We start from the raw sequence: 23,462 nt of genomic DNA, 5'->3' as shown, positions 1-23,462 counted from the left end.
CTAGGGCTGGTTCACCTCCTCCGCAGTTGTCTAGATATGCTACGAGATGATTAACAGCAGTTCTACTGATTTGCACGCAGCCAATTCTCCAGGTTTTAGAGAGATTGACTGGCGTATTATTTAGCTTAAGACCTTGGGTGTTTTCTTAATGGACAGCCTCGTCATGTTGATTTATTTTTAAATTCGTTTAGCTTAGGTAGAATCGGATGTAATCCCTTAAGACTAACTAGCTACCTAGGTACCGAACGACAAAAGTGGTTACACTGTGGTATATCCTTTTCCCTTATAATTTTCCAAACGCCAACGCTCAAATTCTCCTTGGGTATCATCATGATGACCTCTGTTTGGCTTCTCGGTCGTGATCATGTAACTCCCAGATATCTTGAATACTTGGTGCAGATAGGTGATGTATAGCACTAGTACCAGGACGTGTAAGGAATATTCTAGGATTAACCGGGGGGTGTTCCTGCCGCCTGGATAAGAGAATCCGATACTCGTAGCTTAGGCCCGACCAACAGTATCCCCATTCATTATCGACGCAGCTGTCATGATCCCCGATAACGTCATCGATGCAATCACCGAGATCCTGGTAGGTATCGCTCACTATCTCAACTCCGCCGCGGCCGTGATTATGAATGGTAGTGGTATTTTCAGTCGTGCAATGTTTACAACCTGCAAGCGGATAGCTGCGCAGCGAAAAGCCGTCCAGGTCGTAACCGTCCAACCCGGCTGGTTTCATCAGAAACAGTCTTTCATGTGCCATGGTGGCAAACTTGGAGATGGTATCATGCACACTCATTTTATAGAGACCATTCCAATCCAATAGATCCAGGAAGGGACGGAATGTTGATCGAAATTCAGTGCCGTGCCAGCAAGATTGGAAAACTTGCTCCATGGGAGATGAAGCATTCGCTTTAAGGAAAGGCTTAACTCTGTCTGGAAGAAGTAGTATCCGTTGAATTTTATGGAAGTATAAGTTGTCGTTCACGACTGCTGCTTCGGTGTCCAACTTCACATACCCATGAATGAAATCCGGATTGTTGCAAGATGTTCCTAATCTCCTAAGCTTCCAGTCGGTAGATATAGAGAGATGGGAAGTCGCAAGGTTAGGTTCCATGCCGTTACTATAATTATTTATGGCCTCACGGCCCTGTTCGCAGGTGAAGGCATACTGTGGCCATAGGTTACCAAAAGTCATAAGACCTTTTCGACGACGGATCGAGGTAGAGTCTTCTAGAGCATGTGGGCCCTCTTCAACAAGACTGACGAGATTCTGGTGAAGCTTTGAGCAGCGCTTGCAGACAAACATATGGGGGAGGTCTTTTACCACGTGATGAAGGAACTCGGTTCTCTCAAGAGAAGCTTGATCTAAGTCAGCGTGTAGAGCACTACGAATAGAAGCAAGACAAATATTGCCGTAGTCGGTACCCCGGACGAGGCGGGAAGAGGCTTTGCAAGTTAAAGAGAAGAGTGCAACATGCTTAGGGTCGAGGAAGGATAATATGTATGAAACAAGCTCTATGGGTAGACTGAGAAGTAAACAGGATGTGCCAGTTTTCTTGGGTGATGTTAAGATCAGAGCTTGTTCGAACCTGGTTGATAAGGTATCTATCATCTTGAATAATATCGGTATAATTAAAGGACAAATGAGAATGTGAGAATGTGTGTTGGTGGAATAGGAAAAATAATAGAAATGCGTGAAGGAGTTTTATGTAAGTTCTGGTGTAAGTTGTAACTTATGGAATATGTAGAGATGGATCTAGGTAGGTACCTCACATCCATCTGCTGTGTAACTCTCCTATAATTCTTTCCCCTGAGTAAATTGTAAATTGTAAATTGTAAATTGGAAGGAAGGTTCTATCCCTCTTAACGCTATTGGTTTATCTCTCCTCACTTAAACTCTTTTCTTACAACTTGTAGGCAAGAGCTATGGAAATACGTAGGTGGGGAGTCGTTACCTGGGTTATTCGCAGACCAAGGTAGTCACCTAATTGGTACGTTGTCGGCATAATACATGGTAGATAGATAGAATCTAAGGTATGCGTGAGGTCTCTCCACATGTAAAATGAAAAGCACGGTCCTTCCCCAGAAAGGCCTAAAATATAAAATTAGCTAAGCCACTCTGAGTAATATTGAGAAATGTAAATGTACATAGAATTATGACTTTTAGGATCGACATCTTTAATCTACCTTTCTGTACCTGTTGCAATTTACTTTCTTCACTTTCCCTCTACACTTTTACCATATGGACTGTCTTTTTGCTCGACGCAAGTCCTTACCACACTTGCAATGTGGCCCGCATCCGAGAGGCGAAGTGTAAATAATATCTCTTTACGTCTGCTTCTAATCGCAGGCCATGTACTTGCTCAGGTCAATTCGAGTACCTCGACTACCCATGATGTCGCAAAATCCCCCTCGAGTACCCTCTCGGCCGAACCTACCTGCGAGTCGAAGACCGTGAACTATATCACTCATACTCTACCTCAGCAATGTCTTACTTCCGCTCCATCGTCATTCTCTACTCCCTCATCCGTTAGCGCCACCGTCACTAGTTCTACACCCGTCGACTCGACGCCCAGCGCTGATAGCACTGATCATCTTGAAGAGCTAGACGCCGATGGCAATGACCTTAGCACAGGTGCTTTTATGTCATTTGAAGAATGGAAGGCTATGATGCTCGAGAAATCTGGGCAGGACGCGCTGGAGCCGAGACAGCGCAAGAGTAAAGAAACCCACGGCGATGCGGACCCCGGAGAGGACTTCGATAGTCTCGGGGACGAAGGCGAGGTGTCGCTCGATTTTGACGCATACTCTGATAGGATCTCTGAGATAGCATCGTCGACGAAGCCGTCGCAGAAAGAGAAGGAAAAAGAAAAGCAGGTTGAGAAGGTTAATTACGACGAGGGGTTGGCTCAAGGCTATCGTAGTAAAGATGCTGGGAAGACATGTAAGGAGAGACTTTCGTACGCCTCGTTCGACGCCGGCGCAACGGTAAAGAAGGCGAGCCCTGGTGCTAAGAACCCCAAGGCCATCTTAGTCGAAAATAAGGACACGTATATGCTCCTCGAGTGTGCTATGCAGAACAAGTTTGTTATTATCGAACTAAGCGACGATATCCTAGTCGATACTGTTGTGATAGCCAACTTCGAATTCTTCTCTAGCATGATACGCCACTTTCGAGTTAGTGTAAGCGATCGCTATCCTGTCAAGCTAGAGAAGTGGAAGGTTTTAGGTACCTTCGAGGCTCGTAATTCCAGAGATATTCAGCCATTCTTAGTCGAGAACCCTCAAATATGGGCTAAGTACTTGCGAATCGAGATTTTAACCCATTACGGCAATGAGTATTATTGTCCCATGTCCCTACTACGAGTCCATGGTACACGTATGCTAGACTCGTGGAAAGAGGCTGACCCTGCCGACCTCGAGCCCGAAGAGGACAAGACAATACCTGAAGTCCCTGAGGAAACAGTTGAAGAAACCGAAACCCAAACCCAAACCGAAGAAGTTGAGATTGTTGAACCCTTTCAGCCTGAAGATCGGATAATACCCTCAGAGCAAAGTGACTTGATCCCCTACTGGGACGAGAACTATTTCCACTATTACTACCCCTTTAACGCTACTTGCGAAGCAGCTGGCGCAGAGGACTATACGTTCCAACGCAGCAAGGAAAACTATAAGAACAAAACAGCAGCTAAACCGCAACCCGTAAGGACTGTCGAACAAACAATTCCAATTAGCTCAGGCGCATCTTCATCAACGATTCCAACATCGCAGTCTGCTAGTCAAGTAACAGCAGACTCGGTGAGGTCTACATACCCAAGCAGCTCAAACGAGACAACAGCGAGTACAGCCAGCGCAAATTCAACTGAATCCGCCCCTGTCTCAACATCATCTCCAGATTCAAGGTCAGCTACTGTAACACCACCAACAACAACTACTACAACACCTACCACGGTCGCGACTCCAAACCTAGTAAAGACCGCTAGCGTACAGTCGCCCCCTAAGAGTAAGACATCCGCTTCGACCTCTGTTGTAAAACCACCGTCCTCACGGTCGGCTGCATCTAAGGGTCAGCCCTCCGGTTCCCCCACAACGCCACGCAATAAAACCACAACTACAACCTCATCCGCTGCCCCCGCGCACACAGTTCAGGACTCGTTCTTCAAAGCGCTTAACAAGCGCATCCAAGCTCTCGAGTCTAACACGACTTTATCTCTACAATACATCGAGTCGCAGTCGCGATTCTTACGAGAAGCGCTAGCGCGCCTCGAGAGGCGTCAAGTAGCTAAGGTAGACCTATTCCTAGATACCTTGAATAAGACAGTCCTCGGCGAGCTGCGCGAGGTCCGTGTTCAGTACGATCAGATCTGGCAGTCCACCGTCATCGCCCTCGAGACTCAGCGCGAGCAGTCCGAGCGCGAGATCGTTGCTCTATCTTCCCGCCTCGGCGTCCTAGCTGACGAGGTCATTTTTCAAAAACGCATGGCTATTGTCCAGAGCGTCCTGCTTCTAGGATGCCTTATCCTAGTTATTTTCTCCCGCGGCGGTCTCGCTCAAGCCGCCGCCGAGTCTTCGTATTATCCCGCCCAGTTCTTTGGCGGTGGCGGCCCCTCGAGACTTGCGTCTCCTATCTTCCCGTCTACCCCTAGAGTCCAGCATCACCGTCGTGACGGAGCAGCGATGCTCTCCCCCGAGGACGCTAGTCCCGTCCCCATCCCCAGTACCCCGCAGCAGTCTCATCTACATCGCAGTCCAAGCCAGACGCCAGATTCTTCCCTGCATCATCGACCGCGGAGGATGAGTTCTTCTAGAGCTGGCGTTATTAGCATCAATGAGACTCCCGAGTCTGTAGGCCATCGAAGGCCCTCGCCGAATAGAGTCACGTCCGAGCCCCCTTCAACTGGCTTCTACCGGGCCCCCACGCTGTCAAGCGTAGAAGCGGGTTACGACTCGGAGCCGGCCATGACGCCGTCTATGGAGGGAGAGTATTACTCTACGGTGGTTGACAGTGGGAAGAGCAGCGCGTTGAGTTACCCCGAAACGTTGGTTAGGAAGTCAGAGAGACAGTTGACACCATCATCGGAGACCGATGGTGTAGAGTATATACCTCTATCGAGTAGGCCGCCTCTAACGCATTCTTTATCTGCGCAAAAGCCCCTACCTACTTTACCAGAGGATCCCGATTAGTGTATACAGAGTTAGTCGGTTTATTTAGTTTTAAAGCCTAGAAGCTACAAATAATGAGACCATGATTAATCAAGAAGAATGAAGTACCTAATGCATCTTAGTGAGTCAAGTGTTTGCGAGAAATGCATTTTATTATTGCCTATCACGCCCAAGATCTAATGCTAAGTATAAGCGTAAAAGATAAAAGCAGTCGCCACTCCCCATGCCATGTAAAGCTACGCGATTTTTTCTAATTTTCTGCAATAGAATAAGCACGCTCCACCTCTCTGTCCTGCCAAAGTTGATGCCCCAGTCTAATAAACCAGGCCAATCTGAACCAAGCACCAACCATAAGCCTAACTATGGTGGCACCAATTTTCCTGGTCGTTCGAGTTGGCTCCTGTCGAGTATAATGGAACTCCGGTCTTCCATTATACACGATGACCCCGGGGTGCATCAAGAGACGCCCGAAACAATATAGAGGCTGAAATCTTCCCGAGTGATATAACTCGATAGCAATAGTTGGCCTAGAAACTCAGAAACTCCCAAAATTCGCATCAAGGAAGAAAGAAAACGCTAACGCGCAGTCCAGGTGTTGTCCCTGGGGTAGGTAGTTGAATTTGTTGCAAGTCCGAGAAGTCCGGTAGACAACATCTCGAAACCCAAACCAACCACACTTTCATGGATTTCCCGCAAATGTCAAAGGCGCCGCGGAAACCGATCGGATATTCGAGGACGAGATATAGTCGTGGCTCTGTTACTAGAGCGAAAATATTGTGAATTCTCTTCGCCGGTGAGATTCAATAATAATCTGTAATTCAAGTCGTTATGGTTTTTGCATGGCCACTTTAATGCCATGTGATCGCGATGGATTTCTTTTACTTTTTTTGTTAGATTGTTATCAATAACGAGTTTGGGGTATTGGTGGTTTCCCCTTGATCGGAACCCTTCCAGTATCAATAGACCCCCTTAAAAGATGACACGAAAACAGTGAAGGCATCGTCAAACCTATATTAGAGTTAGCTCCGTATCAACCAACATAATCATAATTAATAACACAAATGGTACTTACTAGCAAGCAGATTTCGGTAAATAAAGCAGGTGCTCTGAAATTCTAGGGTCACTAGAAGTGTTGTGGATTCGATAGACGATTTGTATCGAGACGAATCTGGCAGATGCGAAAAAAGACAAAAAAAAATCAAACGGAAGTCTTTCGAGGGGAAGTTACAAAAACCTCTAAGAGCTTACTGAGGGGAGTAATAACTCTGACGGCAAATAGCTGCATCGTAGTCATACTCCTCGAGTCGCGGGTTTCCACGATCGAATTGAGAACGGCGGCGCCGTTGCTCATCGCGGAAATGCTGGCCTGCATTGGGGGTAAAAAGGCCTGACCGAATGCAATCAGAAATCATCCTCTCTTAAACATGTAGCATAAATTTAACATACCCACATGTTCTGCATTTTCACAGCTTCTCTTCATCTTCGATTGGTTGTCAGGCTCAGGAAATGGCTCCTCCTCTCCAGCCAAGTCAGGGCGTGGTCCATTTAGGGTATAGAAAAGCTAGGAAAGGGTCAGCTACCGCTCGAATGTTTGTTAAATATACCTAGGTACTTACCTTGGGGCGATAGTGAGGTGCCTCAAGCATTACCGAGCTGTTACGGAACTTCTGGACCAGGCAATCTTTGCCTTGGATGGCTGTGCTTCTACTCAGTATATAGACCGAAAACTTAAGGGATGACGGTTGACTCACTGGCATAAGAGACCTCTGCAACCTTGTCACTTTTGAAGCAGTTCCAGCGCTGATTGGCTCTAGCATGCACGAACTGGAAAGATGTCAGCGAAGTCGACGGTTATTTGACAATGGTCTTACATCAATAATATCTAATGGCTAAGAAGTTGGTCAGTAATAGCAATCCAACTGTGAGAGACAGGTAAAGCTCACATCGACGAAGTTGATGAACGCGTAACCGACACTAGAGATTCGATCAGTAAATATCTCTTTCGCGTATTAAATGATTTCCTTACTTGCAGTCATTCGCGAAATCGATGCGCAGATACATGAAGTCATATTTTCCCCAGCTCGAATCATCCACAATCTTCTTTAGGAGAGCTTGGTCAACTTTGTTAGGTATGTTACGCAGCATGATCTATCGGGTCAGCTCCTATTACCATAAACTTTAGGTTCAGGTAACTTACCGTCGTCCGCACATCAATACCGTCTCGAATGCGGCTGACGTCAACATGGTTATGATGGTTGGCCGGATTGTAGTAGGGAGATCGTGCAACTCTCATTGCATTCTGTCGGCGACTGTCAGGACGGCCGAAGTGTTGGAATTGCCGTGGAGTTATGAGTTCAGTGGACAAGAATGAGCTCTGCTGTGACAGCGTGGGACTCGCCAGAGAATAGTTGCTGGCTGACAACATGCTACTCGGAGTTCTAGATGAGCCTTGGTCCATCATATACGGAGGGCTAATCGGCAAGCCTGTATATAGGAGAGGGACAACTCCGTATGGCGATGGTAGCTGGAAGCCACCCTGAGAACCATTGGGTCTGGCTGGCGTGCTGAACATAGAATTAGTCACAGACGGCATGACTGATTGTGTTCTTCCGATAGACATTCTCCGGAAGCTATTAGCCAGTTCAGTCGGCGAGACTATGGCTCGGGTAGAATTGTTGATTCCACTCTGTGCCGTGACTGGCATCAAGTCAGGTCGATACAGCGTGACGCAAATCTGAAGACCCTGTTATGAAAATATCAGTATATCGGTTACTTATGCCCGTGATGGGTTTCTCACCTCGACGACAACGCTATTGAACTTTGAAACAGCGCGGAGGGACATATCATTATCGCAGTACTCGACAATAGCACTCAATAGGCTTCCCTGTACCCCCTCTCGAATCTTGAAGGCGAACAAATCTCCTTCGGTCTCTAAAAGCTCCTTCAGAAAACCCTCGAGTTGCTGGGTAGTAATGGTACTTGCTGAATGTGGAAATACACTGAGATAGAGCTGACCCTCGTGCGCAGTGACGGAGCCTGCGCCGGGTTCTACGACCGAAGAGAACTCTCGAGGGCTGACCGAACGAACCGACCAATTGTAAGTTCGCATGGACAGGTTGGAGAACACGGTACAGGCGCTACGGATGTTGGTAAATCGGACAAACACCTGGTCTCCACATTCATAAACCTGCATGCTTCCCTGAAACGGAATGCCCATCTGTTGTAGTTCCTATAAGTAGTTAGCTCATGTATACATACCTGACCTAACGACAAACTCTTACAGATAGATATAGTTCCACTTCAGTCCCGGTTAGTCTACTACCAGTATTAGTAGAGATGACCAGGCATCGAGAGATGCCAGCCTCAGTGCTCAGCTTGTCGTGAACGAAGTTAGAGTGCGAAGCATTAGCCGCCGGCGAAGATAACCTGGAAGTTTGAGCATAGTGCTGGCTTAGATTCTCCGAGAACGCATCTACTCTCTTAGGCTCAGATGCCGAACCCCGAGCGCGCAATACCGATGGTAAAGGAGAGAATACAGAGGCAGTAGGCGATAGCTTCTGCCTTGCTTTGAAGCTAGTATCCGCAGGACCGATGAAAGGGTCCTTGTCTAGGTGAAGACTGCCACGGTACAAGACGCTTGGTCGGTCAAGAGATTGCGGTGCATTCATCTCATACTTGATAGGACCAGCTTCGCGAATATTGGCATTGAGGGATCCTTGTGCTCGTATAGATCTAGCGGAGCCATCTTCAGGAGAAAATGTAGTCAGTCGAGTGTCGGGAGTACCCTTGAAAGAATCGGCAGCTCCGCTCGAGGAATGGGGCGAGGCCGGGTTGAAGTGACCCTCACGGGCCTGGTGCACGTTCATCTTGTCAGAACAATTGCACGGTATCCTTAGGAGTAGACAACTAAATCTGATACGTCAATCTCAGTTGTGCATAGGCTTGGGCTAATATGGATGGGATATGTCAACTGATGGATGAGAGATAGGGGAATATTTTGGGGAATAGGTGTCTAGCTATATGGAAGGTTGGATTTCCATACGTGAAAGTAGCAAAAGAAATTTGGACAGCAAAAATCACCACTTAATGGTTACAGTAGGAGTGTTTTGGTGGGTGCTTAATATCATTGGTAAGAGCTGAAACTTTCAAAAGCTGGCAACAATTGAGTGGGATACATCAGAAGAAAGTTGCCGTACGAAAGAAACATGGTTGATTATGTTGGGAGGGTTTATTGGGGGCCGATGATGTTTGAGAGTAAGGGTTCGGGATTGGGGAATTTGACCATGAAAAGGGGGAAGGGGAAAGAAAGAATAGGCAGGAACAGGTAAACCTACCAGAGAAATTGCCACGCCTCTATCGCCAGGTCCTTATCAACGACTATTTGTTGTTGAATTAAGGTGGACTGAGTTTTGCGCGAGCGACGGGTTCTTCGGTCGAGGACGGCGTCACCTTGCTGTAGCTTCAACGACCTATGGGCACACCAACTCGTGCTTGCTTGTAGGTATCAAGTGAGGAGAGGAATGGCTGCTATGAAAATTATTAGTGGCGCCCTGGATATTCTTGATTTGATTTATTGAATTGATTATACAATAAACAAATCTTGGAAGGTGAGATATTGAGCCTGTGATTTGTGTAATAAGGAGGGGGGATGATTGCAGCGTACGGCCACGCAAGTTGAGGACTTGTAATGTATTAGGAGAGGAGAGGGCAAACTGGTAAGAACGACCGAGTTTAGATATCTGGAAATGAATGGGCGTGTGGAATGATACAGAATGCCGTCTATACAGGTATCCCTTGACGTAAAGGGTTCGTCTGTAAGGCAATTTGAAGTGAAACTTATCGATATAAAATGCATCATATCGAGAAACCCGAGAGACTTGAGATGTTTAAATAAATCACAAAACTTACTTTTGAAATGGGAAGTTTGAAATTATTCCCGACCAGGAGCAGTTAAGATGGCCTGAACTAGATGCGGTTGAAAAGTCAATTTACCATCTGCGTTCCGAACCATACACGCGTAGAGTGAATGGAATATTGTTGATATACTATGCGAAACGGAGTTGTCGTCTGGCAGACGGGTAATGAACTATAGGTCAGACGCGTCAATTGGATGCAAAACTACTGAGTGAGTATATTAGTTGGTACATTATGCAATGAAATTATTACTTAGACTTACCGATAAACTCAATTAGGGTCTGAGTGATCTGTAAAGTTCCTATCTGCGCCAAGACAAAAGATCTGAAGAGGGTGGTTCGTGGGGTCTGAATGTCTCAAGAAGGTTCTTGACGCAATACCGTTCCAAGGCCAACGACTTTCCCCAAGGACAAGAAGTTCGGGAATATCGGTGTGTAATTGATGAAATCCAGATTGACCCCAAGACGTGACAATGGTCCAAGGTGGAAGGGTATGTGTGGATTGAGAGGGTTATATGTAAGTAGGTTTGTCGTCGAGAGAGGATGAAGAGGGTTAGAGAATTGTAAGAAGTTGTGCGATTAAGTAGAAACGATGCGGCACGAATGATTTTTGGTTTACCTAAATGATAATTAGGAAAGTGCGTCAAGTACATGTACGCTGCTTCTGGTACATATGTATTTACAGTACGTCGTTTACTTATGTAGAAGGAGCTGGTTTCAGAAAGGGAATAGCTGGCTAAAAAGGTGTATGTATGCACCTACCTACTTTGGTACTTGCACTTACTTACACTGTCTGTTATACCGCCGTGCAGGTATCATTGGACCGTTGGGCGTAAAATGACTACATGCGCTTGTTTGCACCGTGGCCTGCTGCTGCGCTGATAACCTGAGCTAATTAGGATGTAAATATGTACTTGGTCGTAACCAGACGCAACTGCCAAATTAACAAAATAATTATCAACTATTGGCCGTACTGATAGAATTGAATCGCCTCTTTGCTTAGACGAGCATGCCCTAGAAAAGCGACTAATAACTGTGTGCTTAAGCGAATTAGTCTGAAGTATTTTTTTTCTCTACTTACACGGTTCGAGTAACAATGACGCCGTTGGTGTTTTGTTTGCACCAAGTACTAGACGTATATGGCATTCTTTCTATCAGTATCTTTTGCTGTTCGGATATTAAAGTCGGGCAAACTGTGCCCCTAGATAAGCCTAAACTACCATACTGACCCTCCTAATCATGCCTTGTCAAACCTCTCCTCCCTCCTTACATCCTCAGGGTAGAACGTTTAGGAGATGCCTGCTAGTACACACCCTTATCTTAGAAGGTATAGTAATAGTTGAGATGACTACTACGATGATAGGACATCCCATATCTGACAATTGGGAATCAGGTAGTAAATCGCCATTCACATTCATAAATTTTGGTTTCTAAGCATTTAAATCATCTTAATCACGAAATAAATGCAAAATGATCAACCAATACCGTAAGTTTGCCTTAGCCTTAATATTAGTATCTCGACTGTAGTTAGTACATTTTATCCGTGGCAATTATCTGTATGAGTTACGTTAAGATAATAATACCATATAATTGCCGAAGAGCTAGTAGTAATTGTGATCTCTATTTGTTGACGAGCTTGCATCATGAGGGTTGAATCGAAAAGAGGCTAGAATAGCAGCAAAAAATTGTATGTGGACTGATTTTCATTGAACGATACCCATATTTACCTGTTAATATCAAACGTACCATGTAATATCCCTTGATATCAGTGTGATATATACATAATCGGCAAATGATTTCAATTTCAGCAGAGTGATCTGTGTTTAGGGTTTCTATAAGCCTTGATACCTCATAATATTTCAAGTAAGTATACGTTAGATTCGAGAAAGTTATTGAGCAGTTGATTTTATATAAACACCATATAAATGGAAGTGATCGCTCACAGAAATGTCTAAGTAAGTAAAATAAAATAGATGATACATCATGAGGCTGGTCTGAAATGAACATGGAAGGTTTTAGGTGAAGTTGAAGCATAAGGAGACCTAATAAAATGTATGAAGTTATGCGCCACAACCACAAGCCACATTAATTCTGGGAAGTGAGTTTAACGTTAAAGTGGTAGAGTGGATTGAAACGCATTAGAACATGGGGCTATGGGGTAGTGGCGGTGGGGCTGAATGGATGAGGCTTATCACATGCAGCTACACCTCTAGCCATCATTAGTAGCAATTCCGCGTAACCTTACTGTGAATATTGAAACACCTAATTAGAAATAATCTACCTACCTCAAATACATAATCAACTTATATTCGAAAACCGATCCAATTGTCTAGAGTATCGAAACTACAGCTGACAATGACGGCTTGTCCTTGTCTGACAAACTCTCTCTCCTGCTGAATAACCTCTGACTTGTACGGCTCTCTTAGTCGCATTGTGATGCGACCGAGTAATATTCTATTGTAACAATGCCGCGAAGGGTACAGAACTACGACGATTACGGCTCAGCCGTCCACCAGATTATCCTATCTACCTCAGACGCCGAATTCCTCGATCAATTAATACCTGTCCTGAAGGATGCGACAGCAACGAACCGAGCGATTACCCTCACGCAGAATCTATCGCAATATGCCGAAGACCGGGAGTCTGAGATTGAGAGGATAGGATTGACAAAGCACGAGGAATTCCTCGGTTCAGTCAATCATCTCCAAAATGTCCGCGAGCGGACTGTTGCCTTGACGGCCGACATCCTCGAGTTGAATCAGTCCATTCAAGCTAGCACGGAGAAGTTAGCCGAGCAGAAACAGGCATTGGTTAATACACGAGCTGTCCGAGAAAATATTTCGGATGTATCCGACGCCCTGAAAGAGTCTCTGAAGATCCTGCATGCTGTCAACAACGCCCACGACCTGATCCGCAAAAAGGGGTACTACGCCGCGCTTAAGTCCCTCGAGGACCTTCAGAACGAGTTTCTTATTCCGATAATACAGAATAACTATGCTACCCAGCACCAACTTGCCAACTTAATACAGAAATCTATACCCGCATCCCAGAAAACCATCTCCGAGGCGGTCATGACAGATCTCAATACTTGGCTATTCCGAATTAGAGAGACGTCACAGTTCCTTGGGGAGGTGGCGTTCTATCATACTGAGATGCGCCGTACGCGACAGCGGGAAAGGGCGGAGAAAGATGAGTTTCTGAACAATTTTAAGCTAAACTCTGCCATCGAGCTGGTCTTCGATGAGAGTGAGGAGTTTGACGTGCTTGATAATGAGGAGTTAAAGGTTGATTTTACGCCCCTTTTTGAGGCCCTACATATCCACGAGGCATTAGGACAGAGTGATAAATTCAGATCGGAATACGCTGCTACCAGAAGGCGACAAAAAGAATTGCTCCTACCGAGCTCTGTGAGCTTAACCACCGATGATGAGTCGTCACTAAGCAGTTTGCTGGAGGGTATTGCTGGATTTGCTATTATCGAAAAAGCGACAATGCGACAGGTCCCACAGTTACGCACAGCTATTGATGTGAGATAAATCAAATGCTCACTAGTTGATGGCGCTGACATTTCTAGGTCGAGGAATTGTGGGATTCGATGTGCTCTACAGCAATATCTTTAACATCCAAAGCACTTAGTGATATCGCCGATGCCCAAGTGCTCCTGAATACCAAGGGGCGAATTGATCTCTTCATCCTCACAATGGAGGTTAGTAGAATAGTGTCTATACTTGGATGCCGTTTTGACCTTTTTTATTTTACTTTATAGGGATGGGGATACTCAGTTTCGAGACTTGATGAATTCTTGGTCGATCTCTTCGATAGATATGCCGAATTGTTGAAGAAGAGGTTTAGCGAGGACTTTCAAGAGGTTCGTGGTCGTCTATTGCGAGGGAAAAAATATTGACTTGCTGACTATCTTAGAAGATTGTATCGACTGATGATTACATGCCAATGGCTATCAACACAAGAGAAGAATACGAGAAAGTGGCTAATGTCAGCTGGTTTACCCCAGAGAAACCCCTTGAGGAGCTCACGTAAGTCTAGCATATATCCTATTCGATAACGATCTAACTATCATAGATTTCCATGTGTTCTACCATTTTCCCAAATGTATCCACTGTGTTGTATTGACATTAGGAATTTCCTCAACCAGTTCTATTTCTTCTCAGATGACCATTTCCAACATCCGAATAAGATTGATGATACACTGCGCAAGTCTCTCGACGAGCTTCTCACGGAGAAGGTATGCCAGTCCCTGGTAGAGAGGCTTAGCTCGCAATATCTAGGTCAGATAGTGCAGATCTTGATCAATCTAGAACATTTCGAGATCGCTTGCCAGGAGCTGGAGCAGCTTCTAATCAGAGCCCGATCCTCGGGATCTGCCGGCGGTCCCTTGACTTTAGCAGCCACCGAGCAGTTTAGGGAAAACAAGAAGACAGCCGAAAAAAGAATCTTCGAGCTCGTGAACTCCAAGATCGACGACCTGGTCGAAACCGCCGAGTATGACTGGATCGCGTATAACAAACCTACGGAGCCAAGCAATTACATGCAGACTCTGACTAGATACCTATCCAATATCATGAACTCGACGCTATTAGGCTTACCTAGGGAAATTAAGGAGCTTATCTATTTTGACGCGCTCAGTCATGCGGCAAACAAGATTCTTGTTAGTAACCTACCACTTGATCCAAATCGCTTAGGTCATACATAGTATTAACAGGATATTACAGGCTCTCCCCCTCTCTCCAGACGTAAAGAAAATAAACCCGAACGGCGTCGCGGCGCTGTCGATGGATGTCCAGCATCTAACTACCTTTGTCGACGGCCTCGAAAACGGCTTCATGCTGCGGTCTAACTTGGACGAGCTCGAGCAGACGATTCAGCTCCTCCAGTCCGACAACACGGACGAGTTCTTCGACATCATGACTCGGAACAAGAAGTACGGCCGTGTCGACGCCATGAACGGCCCAGCATTATTAGACAAGTGAGTATTGCACTATTCAATCTTAAAATATGTACAATATGGCTTGAAAACAGGACGACTAACATGTAAATAGGCTTACTCAGCAGATTTTGAGTCCGGGGCAGACGGCTCAGCGATTCGCCAATTTCTCGTCGAACCTGTCATCGCGTTTCGGCACGAAATAATGGAGGCAAACGGAGGTGTATATCAACATCCAACAGATTTCACATCACGGACGCATGTATTAGATAAGATGCCTAAAGCATGTAAAATGAATTGTATTTCATCGCACTAAAACCCGCATCAATGGCGGCTGGAAAACCCGATGACCCATAAACCCCTACGCCGTACTATCAAAATAAGAACATGTGTCTGTCGCCTAGTAGTAGTGGTAGTAGTATTCACGGAAGTCGTTTCTGTAATTTGTATGATATTGTCACCCGGTCCTATTCCCTTCTCCTTCTCCTTCTCCTAAGTAGTAATAATTTGGATATATTTCTTGAGATTCCTCGTTCCGGAACTCACCATCCTAGGGCTCATTGTAAACTTGGTTAATCGTCACCTGATTATACATCTCTAGGAGCGCCCTGCTGTCCTCCTATGGCTGCTGGGGCATGCCTGGGTAGCCGTACATCCCCTCCATATCCCCGTACATGGCTTGGGGTGGTTGTTGGCTATAGGGACCGCCGGGGCCGGCTTGGACTTGATTATACATGGGTGGGCCGCGGTATTCTTGATCAGAGCCCATGGCATGGCTGCCCATGCCGTAATCGCCCGGTGCCATATGGTTGGGGGCTCCGGGCATCCCGTGTGAACCCGGCATTTGGTTACCGGCTGCTGCGGGTGGCACGCCACCTTGAGACTGCTGCGCTTGGGCGGGGTTAGCGCGCTTAGCGTGACTCGCCTCTTCGCGCGGCACGATGTCGATTAAGAAGTCGAACATGTCGCTCTTAGCGAGAGCAGAGGCGATATCGGATCGCTGCAATGTTCGTCTCTTATTCTCTTCGGCATGAATCCACGCCCGCATCGTCAGCTCGGTGATGAATATATCGCACCCCTTCGCGAATAGGATGGGGGCTTCGGCAGAGATCATCTTAACCTCGGGATCAGCCTTCATGACCTTCTTGATTCGAGCGAGGGGTAGTTGATGGAGCTTGTAGTCATGTTGGTCTGACTCGAGGTGGTTGATGGTATTTTGCCAATAGGTTGTTAAAATATCCTTGTATTGGCCGTGTAGACCCTGGTGAACATTGGCCCAAGGCCCGGTATAGAGCTCAGCAGGTGCGAAGCCAGAGTTTGCGAGCTAGATTGGATGCGTTAGTAAAGTGATAATATGGAAAAGAAGGGATCGATGATTAGTAGAAATGCAGGAAGAAGGGAAGAACCCGGTAACAAGAGACGAGAAGCGAGAGTCAAGATGGGAGATGAGACGGGAGAGGGGAAGAATGGTGGGACTTACTGCTGCACTGGCACCTATAAGAAGAGATGATTAGCGACGTCGCACGAACGAAGGCAACTCGCAATAGACGAGTGCAATCAAGAGGTACTTACCATAGTGACCTCCATGAGCTATATCATATACACCGGTCCCTCCACCGCCTCCCCTCGACGACTGAGGGTGATTTGACGAAGATTGATCCATAGTATTTTGTTTGAGGAAATTGCGCAACTGGTCTTACAACCTTGAGTGCGCAGATAGAAATACGTCGAGTATTTCAAAAGGCGCGCGAAATAAACACACAAGACTTGACCGGAGCTGACAGGCAAACTGAAGTCTTGCGCGATGGTATTGCACGCACGCGCACGACCTTAAAGATAGTAGTGAGTTTTATCGAGTGGTCCTTTTTCGCTTGTCGAGAATGCTCGTGAGTATCACCGTGCGTAGATAGGCTCCCGACGGCGGAGAAAAAAAATTAGAGGGCTTGTTTGTGTTGTTTACACAGAGCCCCAGATCGAAGCTTTGGTGCGCGTGGTGATGTAACAAATAGGCTTTTTGGTACAGTAGGTATTTCCAAGTTAGACCCTTGGATTGGAAAGATTGATTGGCCCGACGGGAGGTTGGGGTCGGGAGTGACTAGGAGAGTTGACTAGGTTCGAGGAGAGGAGATGATTGATTGGGCGATCGTTTTGGCTTTAGGAAAGCTGTTTGTGCGATTTTGGTCGAGGAACGGTTTTTTTTTTTCGCCCCTTTGTCAGCTACTTAGATTATTATTCGTTCCCGTTTGTTTCTTTTACCCAGAAAGTTTGCTCACCTTGCGGCTCGCTCCGAGATGCCCACTATTTTTTGGCTTGAGCTTGAGCTTGAGCTTGGTTCCTGGTCTTTGAACTCGAACTCGAACTCGACCTCGACCTTTTTTAATGTATCTGCCTGTCTAGCCAGGCTTTTTTTTTTATCTACTTCTTCCCGGAGTTTCTCCTTAAGAAACCGGTGTTAGATCAAATGAAATAAAAATTAGATGTAATAAAAAAAGGTTGAACTTGGATGGAACGTTTATGATAACTGTTGAACTTTTATGAATCGTGTGTCATTCATGTATGTGTGTATGTGTAGGTACGATATGTATTAGAATGATCTGATTCACAACCCAAAACTAATAAATTAGCTCTATGTATGCGTTGGTCGGGATTGGGCAATGACGTGAATGGATTTTCTAGAAGTGCTTAGATCTTCGATGCGCTTATACGTTGTAGGGCTGGCTGCGAAAACTGGGCTGCTTCGATAGGAATCAATGCGCTGGCACTATGGTTGGGCATCAGCGGCCGCCGACTTCACTCTCTATCAGCTATCGAAGTAAGAGGTACTGTACGTATTAAGCAGGCAGGGCAGGTTGGGGGTGGCTGCAAGGATTAGAAGATGGTGTGCTGCCGGAAGGCTCTGACGGGTAACTCTGCTGTCTTATCGATAGGCTATGCTAGGTACCGCCCTGTAATCCTTCGGCCAATCAACTAACCCCGCAAAGTCCGGAGTACATACCTAGGTACCTAGGTACCTAAATGATGAGGTAATAAAATACATGGGTACCTCTATCTTAGCTACTAGCCACACGTGCTCACCAGCCATTAACCCTAGCCACATTGTACCAAGACAAATTTTATTCTTTTCAGTGGAGTTCCAACTTTTTTTTTTTCATCCTTCCAAGCTTCGAGGACTATCAACAAATTGTGCTGTTGCCCACCATGGCAGAAACAGCAACCGCGGAATGTCTCTCAGATGATCAAATCGAGCAGCTTCTTAGAGAAGCCGAGGAAAGATTAAATGCGAAACATCAAGGACAAGATGAGAAAGCTGTTGCCGCACCCAACAAGTCGGACGTCGTAAAGGCCTCCAAACCAGACTTCCCAGCACCGAAGGCAGCCTCTCTAGTCTCTTCCAAGGACAAAGTAAAGCCTGAAGGGTTGTCGGTAAGAGTACCTGAGGTTCGGAGGCCGAAGCAAGAAATGGTACGTCCCACATCGATTCTTTATGATTTTTATACGTTGCTATCGGCACGACCTTTTTTTGATGAAATTTATATCCCAATTTAATTGAAGCAGTAGCTGGTCCCGTTATGGGTAACGTTACTGCGACAGAATGATAGATCCATATCATAGTTACTCTGACTCTTTATCTCGCTTCTTATTTCGCTTCAGCTTGTGTCAAGGCTCTTTGCTGACTAGTTTCTCAGGCTGTCAAGGCAGATGCTGGACCCTCATGGTTTAATCTCCCCCGGACTGATCTTACTCCCCAACTCAAAAAGGATCTACAATTACTACGCATGCGCGATGTTTTAGACTCTAAGCGATTTTACCGTAAGGATAGCTCCAGAGCTTTAGTGCCACAGTTTTCCTCAGTCGGGACTATAGTTGAGGGGCCAACCGACTTCTTCAACGCTAGATTAACTAAGAAGGAGAGGAAGCGCACTCTTCTCGAAGAAGTCCTGGAGACTGAAGACTCCACTCGGAGATTCAAGAACAAGTATGGCCAGATCCAAGATGTAAAGACGAGTGGTAAGAAGGGCCACTACAAGCAGATGATGGAAAAGCGATATGGTCGCAAAAGCCGAGGGTGAATACTGGAGACGAGGGATTAATATCCCTACTGGGCATAACATAGTGTGCACGAAGTGCTACGTATCCTAGGTACCTTGAACATGTTCTGGCGTGATGAGAATGCAATAAGCACTCATCATCAGCAGACCGGATCATGTTGTTCCAGCCTGCTGATGCGGCCTAGAAGAGGCATACCAGTAAGTTACAATCTTATAGTCGTGCTATATAATCCGTTCCTAACAATATTTTAGAAACTAGTAAGGATATAAAGACGTTCTCGCGAAATTAGTCGCTTGATACACGTCCTGACTTAGTGGTAGAACCATCTTACTTCAAGCTAGGTTGACGTACTTAGGTATATTAGGTGGTCTGAAGGTTAGGTTATTTGAAATAAAAGTAACCTCAAAATTCCACCGAGAGGATGAGGATTACGAGGCCTTAGCTAGTACTGTAAGTAAGTTAGGCAAATAAAAATTGATCAAACACTTACAATATTTCGGATACCATACATACTAGTCTGTATACCTATCAGATGATTAAAACCTAGTTTCTTTAGAATCATGATTACTTTCATAATCTTGTCTATCTTTGTGTTTACGTGTTGTAAGCATAATAATATGTCTGAATAGGCTCTAAAAAAAGCTTGTGATTCGGTTTAGCATGAGTTGACAAGTTGATTCTCTTATGTACCTAAGGTAGCTATAAAAGATGAGGACCGTGCATGTGTGCATGTGTGCATGTGAAGGTTGAATGCTGGGCGCAGGAATTACGTAGGTTAGGTACCTTTGGTACCTATATAAATACCTGGTAACCCGAACTTTATCCGATGTTATTTCCCATTGAAGCTCCAGGTACCAGCTTTAACTCCCATCATCCACTTTCTACACTTCTAAATTCATACAAAACGCATTTCAACTATTTGGCCTTAGTTGCTAAGATGACGAAGTGAAATAATCATGGAGGCGATGCATCCGACGGCCGGGTGGGAGAAAGTGGGAGATAAGTTTTACCGCAAGACCCAACTGTATACCGCGATATTCGACCAGGATCTTGACTTGGACAATTATATCGTTGCTGGTGCTCCATATGGCGGCGCTGTAGGTAAGCTGCTTTTTATATCATTACGTTTTATCTATGAGAGTTGGTTACTTTAATTGCATCGCTGTTCAAGGTTCAGGTGTACTAGGAGAGATAGCTTATACACCGCATATAGCTCTCATAAAGCATCGAAGCTCACTAACTTCGAATAGCAATATGTCGAGATGATACTAAAATCGTATCTTATCAGCCTTCTAAGTCGTCAAAGCCCAGTATTGACATATATAGTTGTGCTGGTAAGCTGTTGAAAAGCATTTCCTGGGATAAGGGTTCCATCAAAGGCCTTGGTTGGTCTGAAGACGAGAAACTTTTAGTCGTGAGCTACGATGGGACCGTGAGATGTTACTACAACCTGCAAGGAGATTTTACACAATTCTCCCTCGGTCGTGAAGCCGAAGATTTCGGTGTGCATTCATGTCGATTTTACGATCATGGTATGGTTGCCTTACTTACTAATAATATACTCATTTCTGTGTCCTCATACGATGAACCACGGCCAAAAGCCCTCGCATCGCCACCGGAAGGAGAAGTTTACGCCTGGGCTATCATCTCTCCGAGCTTCACGCTGTCTAGGTCGGTAGAGGTGCTCTTAAGCATTAACAAGACTGTCTATGTTGTGGATAAAACCGACTGTGAAGATCGATTCCTTGACATCGGCCCATTCTCACACATTGGCGTGTCTCCGAATGGGAAGTTTGCGGCACTCTATGCTACGGACGGGAAAGCTCACGTTATTACGGCCGACTTTCAGAGCCGGTTAAGCGAACATAATTCTGGGTCTCAGCTTAGACCTAAATACTTAGAATGGTGTGGCAATGACGCTGTTGTCATCGCATGGGAAGATGAGGTGAACGTTGTAGGACCTAACAATGCCGTGGCGAGCTACGTTTATGAAGGTCGCGTCCACGTAATACCGGGTTAGTCACGAAAAAAAACTCCCATTCTCCTACGGGTTGCTAATTTACGATAGATCACGATGGCGTACGATTAATTACTAATGATGTCTGCGATTTCCTCCAAAAAGTACCAGATGTTACAGATGAAGTATTCCGTCTTGGTAGCGGGTCGCCAGCTTCCGTCTTACTCGATGCTGTAGAGCAGCTCGAGAATCAGTCGCCAAAAGCTGACGATAACATTCAGCTTATAAGACCAAATCTTGTTGAAGCAGTTGATACGTGCGTTGCTGCTGCTGGACACGAATTCAATGTCCACTGGCAGAAACAACTATTGAAAGCTGCCTCGTTCGGCAAGTCAGTACTAGATATATACAATAGTGACGACTTCGTTGACATGTGCGAGACATTACGAGTGATTAATGCCGTACGATATTACGAAGTCGGCTTACCCCTATCCTACGAACAATATCAACGCCTTACACCCGAAGGACTAATCCAGAGGCTCATAAACCGCCATGAATATCTACTTGCTCTTCGGATTGCCGGGTACCTACGCTTACCCACGGACCGCATATTCGTCCACTGGGCTTCCGCAAAAGTCCGAATCGGTACAGAAGATGAAGAGACCATCTGCCGAATGGTGGTAGAAAAGCTGTCAGGAAAGCCGGGCATTTCCTTCGAGGCCATCGCCCGCGCTGCTTACGACGAGGGCCGCGGCCGACTGGCTACAGAGCTTCTGAATCATGAACCTCGCGCAGGACGACAGGTCCCGCTCCTCCTAAGCATGGAAGAAGACGAAATCGCGCTTGATAAGGCGATCGAGAGCGGCGACTCTGACCTAATCCTCTTTGTGCTGCTCCAGCTGAAGAAAAAGCTCCCACTAGCATCCTTCTTCCGCGTAATTAACGCACGACCGACTGCCACTGCGCTCGTTGAGTCGTCAGCAGCCTTAGAGAATGATAATGCGCTCCTTAAAGATCTTTATTATCAAGACGACCGCCGAGTAGATGGCGCAGGCGTGTTCGTCCATGAAGCCCTGCGACAACCTGATGCACGTACAGCAAACGATAAACTCGCCCTTGCCGCGAAGTTGTTATCTGATTCGAAGGAAAACTATTTCGAGTTGGCAGCTTTGAAGGAAGCAGCTCAGCTTTTGCGCATGCAGGAGGCTTTGGATCGAGACCTAACCGACACGTTTACCGGGTTAAGCGTCAATGAGACTCTATTCAAGTTGATTCGCTTGGGTTACCATAACAAGGCTAAGAAGATCCAAAGCGAGTTCAAGGTTCCGGAGAGGGTGGCTTGGTGGATCCGGTGAGTTGCTAAGACATGTTTATGTGTTTCTATATGAAAATAGTATCTAACAAGGCCCCCATTGTAGACTTCGAGCACTCGTCGCGAAACGGGACTGGAACGAAATCGAGGACATTGCTAAGAGCAGAAAAAGCCCGATTGGCTGGGAGGTAAATTCGTCTTCCCCTTGTTTCTTTAGTCCCCCCTCTAAGTAATTCTATACTAACAGGCCACCATCTCTAGCCGTTCTTCAACCAGATCCTGCAAGCGGGCAACGCCAACCTTGCAGCCTCCTTCATTCCTAAGTGCACGAATCTGGAAGCTGGGGCCGCCATCACCATGTACGAGAAGTGCGGCCTACGCGTTAAGGCCGCGGAGGAAGCCGTCAAGGTCAAAGATGCCGATGCATGGGCTCGTTTGTTGGATGCTGCCGGTAGAGACACGGCAGATGGGAGGGCTATCGAGAAGTTGGGGGCACAGGTGTTTAAGAAGTAAGCTAGGTAGATAGATGGACTCTGATAGTAACGGCCGTACAGAGAATGTGGCAGTTATATTAATACAAACACTGTTGATAATTAAACATTCTAGATAAGACTTTCATAATGTAGCAAACATGAGAGATGTCATATTATATGCACGAGCACAGTCTATTAGAAAATCATTTTCGCATTCATTATCCCGACGTCTATGTGAACATTATCTTCTTCTCCTATCTGGCTACCTACTCGGAAGACCAGGGACGAAAAGGAAACAAGGCTTGGTCTTACAAGCAAGACCACCCCCTTTCGTCCAACAGACGGGCGAAAATTAGAAAGAAAAAAACAACAACCAAATACAGAAGAGAGAAATAAGGAAGTGCCCTACCCGGCCCACAAACTCCTAACTGGACTTTTGTTTAGCATCCGGGGAAAAAAAAACGAACAACAGGTTTCTCATGGCACGTCATGGCATTAAACATGGCGTAGCATAACACACAACGACTCCCAATTTCTTGGTACCTGCTTCATTTTTGCTTCACCTCCTCATCTCGCCATTCTGCTCTGCTCAACGAGTTCCCTTTTCCCTACCCTGGTCCCGACCTTTCACGACGAATAAAACGCACAT

At 45.9% G+C, this 23,462-nt stretch overlaps 6 protein-coding genes across 7 annotated transcripts; 4 read left to right on the top strand and 2 right to left on the bottom strand.

Moving 5' to 3' along the window:
* Window positions 1-2,289: 2,289 nt before the first annotated feature.
* Window positions 2,290-5,187, top strand: GL218_01536 (uncharacterized protein; the record flags this gene model as incomplete). 2 transcript variants are annotated; one of them, XM_033578009.1, is made up of 1 exon in its annotated part: window positions 2,290-5,187. In XM_033578009.1, the coding sequence occupies one exon, from the start codon at window positions 2,290-2,292 to the stop codon at window positions 5,185-5,187; it is 2,898 nt and encodes a 965-aa protein (XP_033438136.1). The 2 variants fall into 2 exon arrangements, with proteins under 2 accessions (XP_033438136.1, XP_033438135.1); XM_033578008.1 differs by having other exon boundaries at window positions 4,483-5,187.
* A 1,223-nt stretch (window positions 5,188-6,410) lies between these two features.
* On the bottom strand, window positions 6,411-9,032 carry GL218_01535 (Meiosis protein mei2; the record flags this gene model as incomplete). The annotated part of the gene is made up of 10 exons (XM_033578007.1): window positions 6,411-6,553; window positions 6,613-6,727; window positions 6,783-6,862; window positions 6,918-6,990; window positions 7,038-7,055; window positions 7,110-7,140; window positions 7,193-7,314; window positions 7,364-7,909; window positions 7,964-8,395; window positions 8,448-9,032. 10 exons carry the CDS (start codon window positions 9,030-9,032, stop codon window positions 6,411-6,413), a joined length of 2,145 nt encoding a protein of 714 aa, XP_033439376.1.
* Window positions 9,033-12,544: 3,512 nt separating this feature from the next.
* Window positions 12,545-15,227, top strand: GL218_01534 (Exocyst complex component sec15; the record flags this gene model as incomplete). Its single annotated transcript, XM_033578006.1, has 7 exons — window positions 12,545-13,606; window positions 13,654-13,785; window positions 13,846-13,947; window positions 14,004-14,113; window positions 14,160-14,745; window positions 14,810-15,063; window positions 15,137-15,227. The coding sequence occupies 7 exons, from the start codon at window positions 12,545-12,547 to the stop codon at window positions 15,225-15,227; spliced, it is 2,337 nt and encodes a 778-aa protein (XP_033439377.1).
* Window positions 15,228-15,640: 413 nt separating this feature from the next.
* Window positions 15,641-16,684, bottom strand: GL218_01533 (Transcriptional activator HAP5; the record flags this gene model as incomplete). The annotated part of the gene is made up of 3 exons (XM_033578005.1): window positions 15,641-16,345; window positions 16,502-16,515; window positions 16,594-16,684. The coding sequence occupies 3 exons, from the start codon at window positions 16,682-16,684 to the stop codon at window positions 15,641-15,643; spliced, it is 810 nt and encodes a 269-aa protein (XP_033439371.1).
* Window positions 16,685-18,219: 1,535 nt separating this feature from the next.
* On the top strand, window positions 18,220-19,091 carry GL218_01532 (rRNA-processing protein fcf2; the record flags this gene model as incomplete). Its single annotated transcript, XM_033578004.1, has 2 exons — window positions 18,220-18,483; window positions 18,708-19,091. 2 exons carry the CDS (start codon window positions 18,220-18,222, stop codon window positions 19,089-19,091), a joined length of 648 nt encoding a protein of 215 aa, XP_033439372.1.
* Window positions 19,092-20,027: 936 nt separating this feature from the next.
* Window positions 20,028-22,853, top strand: GL218_01531 (putative vacuolar protein sorting-associated protein 16 like protein; the record flags this gene model as incomplete). The annotated part of the gene is made up of 5 exons (XM_033578003.1): window positions 20,028-20,172; window positions 20,322-21,086; window positions 21,140-22,379; window positions 22,447-22,528; window positions 22,602-22,853. The coding sequence occupies 5 exons, from the start codon at window positions 20,028-20,030 to the stop codon at window positions 22,851-22,853; spliced, it is 2,484 nt and encodes an 827-aa protein (XP_033439373.1).
* Between the last annotated feature and the right edge of the window lie 609 nt (window positions 22,854-23,462).

Source organism: Daldinia childiae, assembly GCF_008694065.1.
Source record: "Daldinia childiae strain JS-1345 chromosome Unknown Scaffold2, whole genome shotgun sequence".
Lineage (NCBI taxonomy): Eukaryota > Fungi > Ascomycota > Sordariomycetes > Xylariales > Hypoxylaceae > Daldinia > Daldinia childiae.
This window is presented reverse-complemented; position numbering and strand designations above follow the sequence as displayed.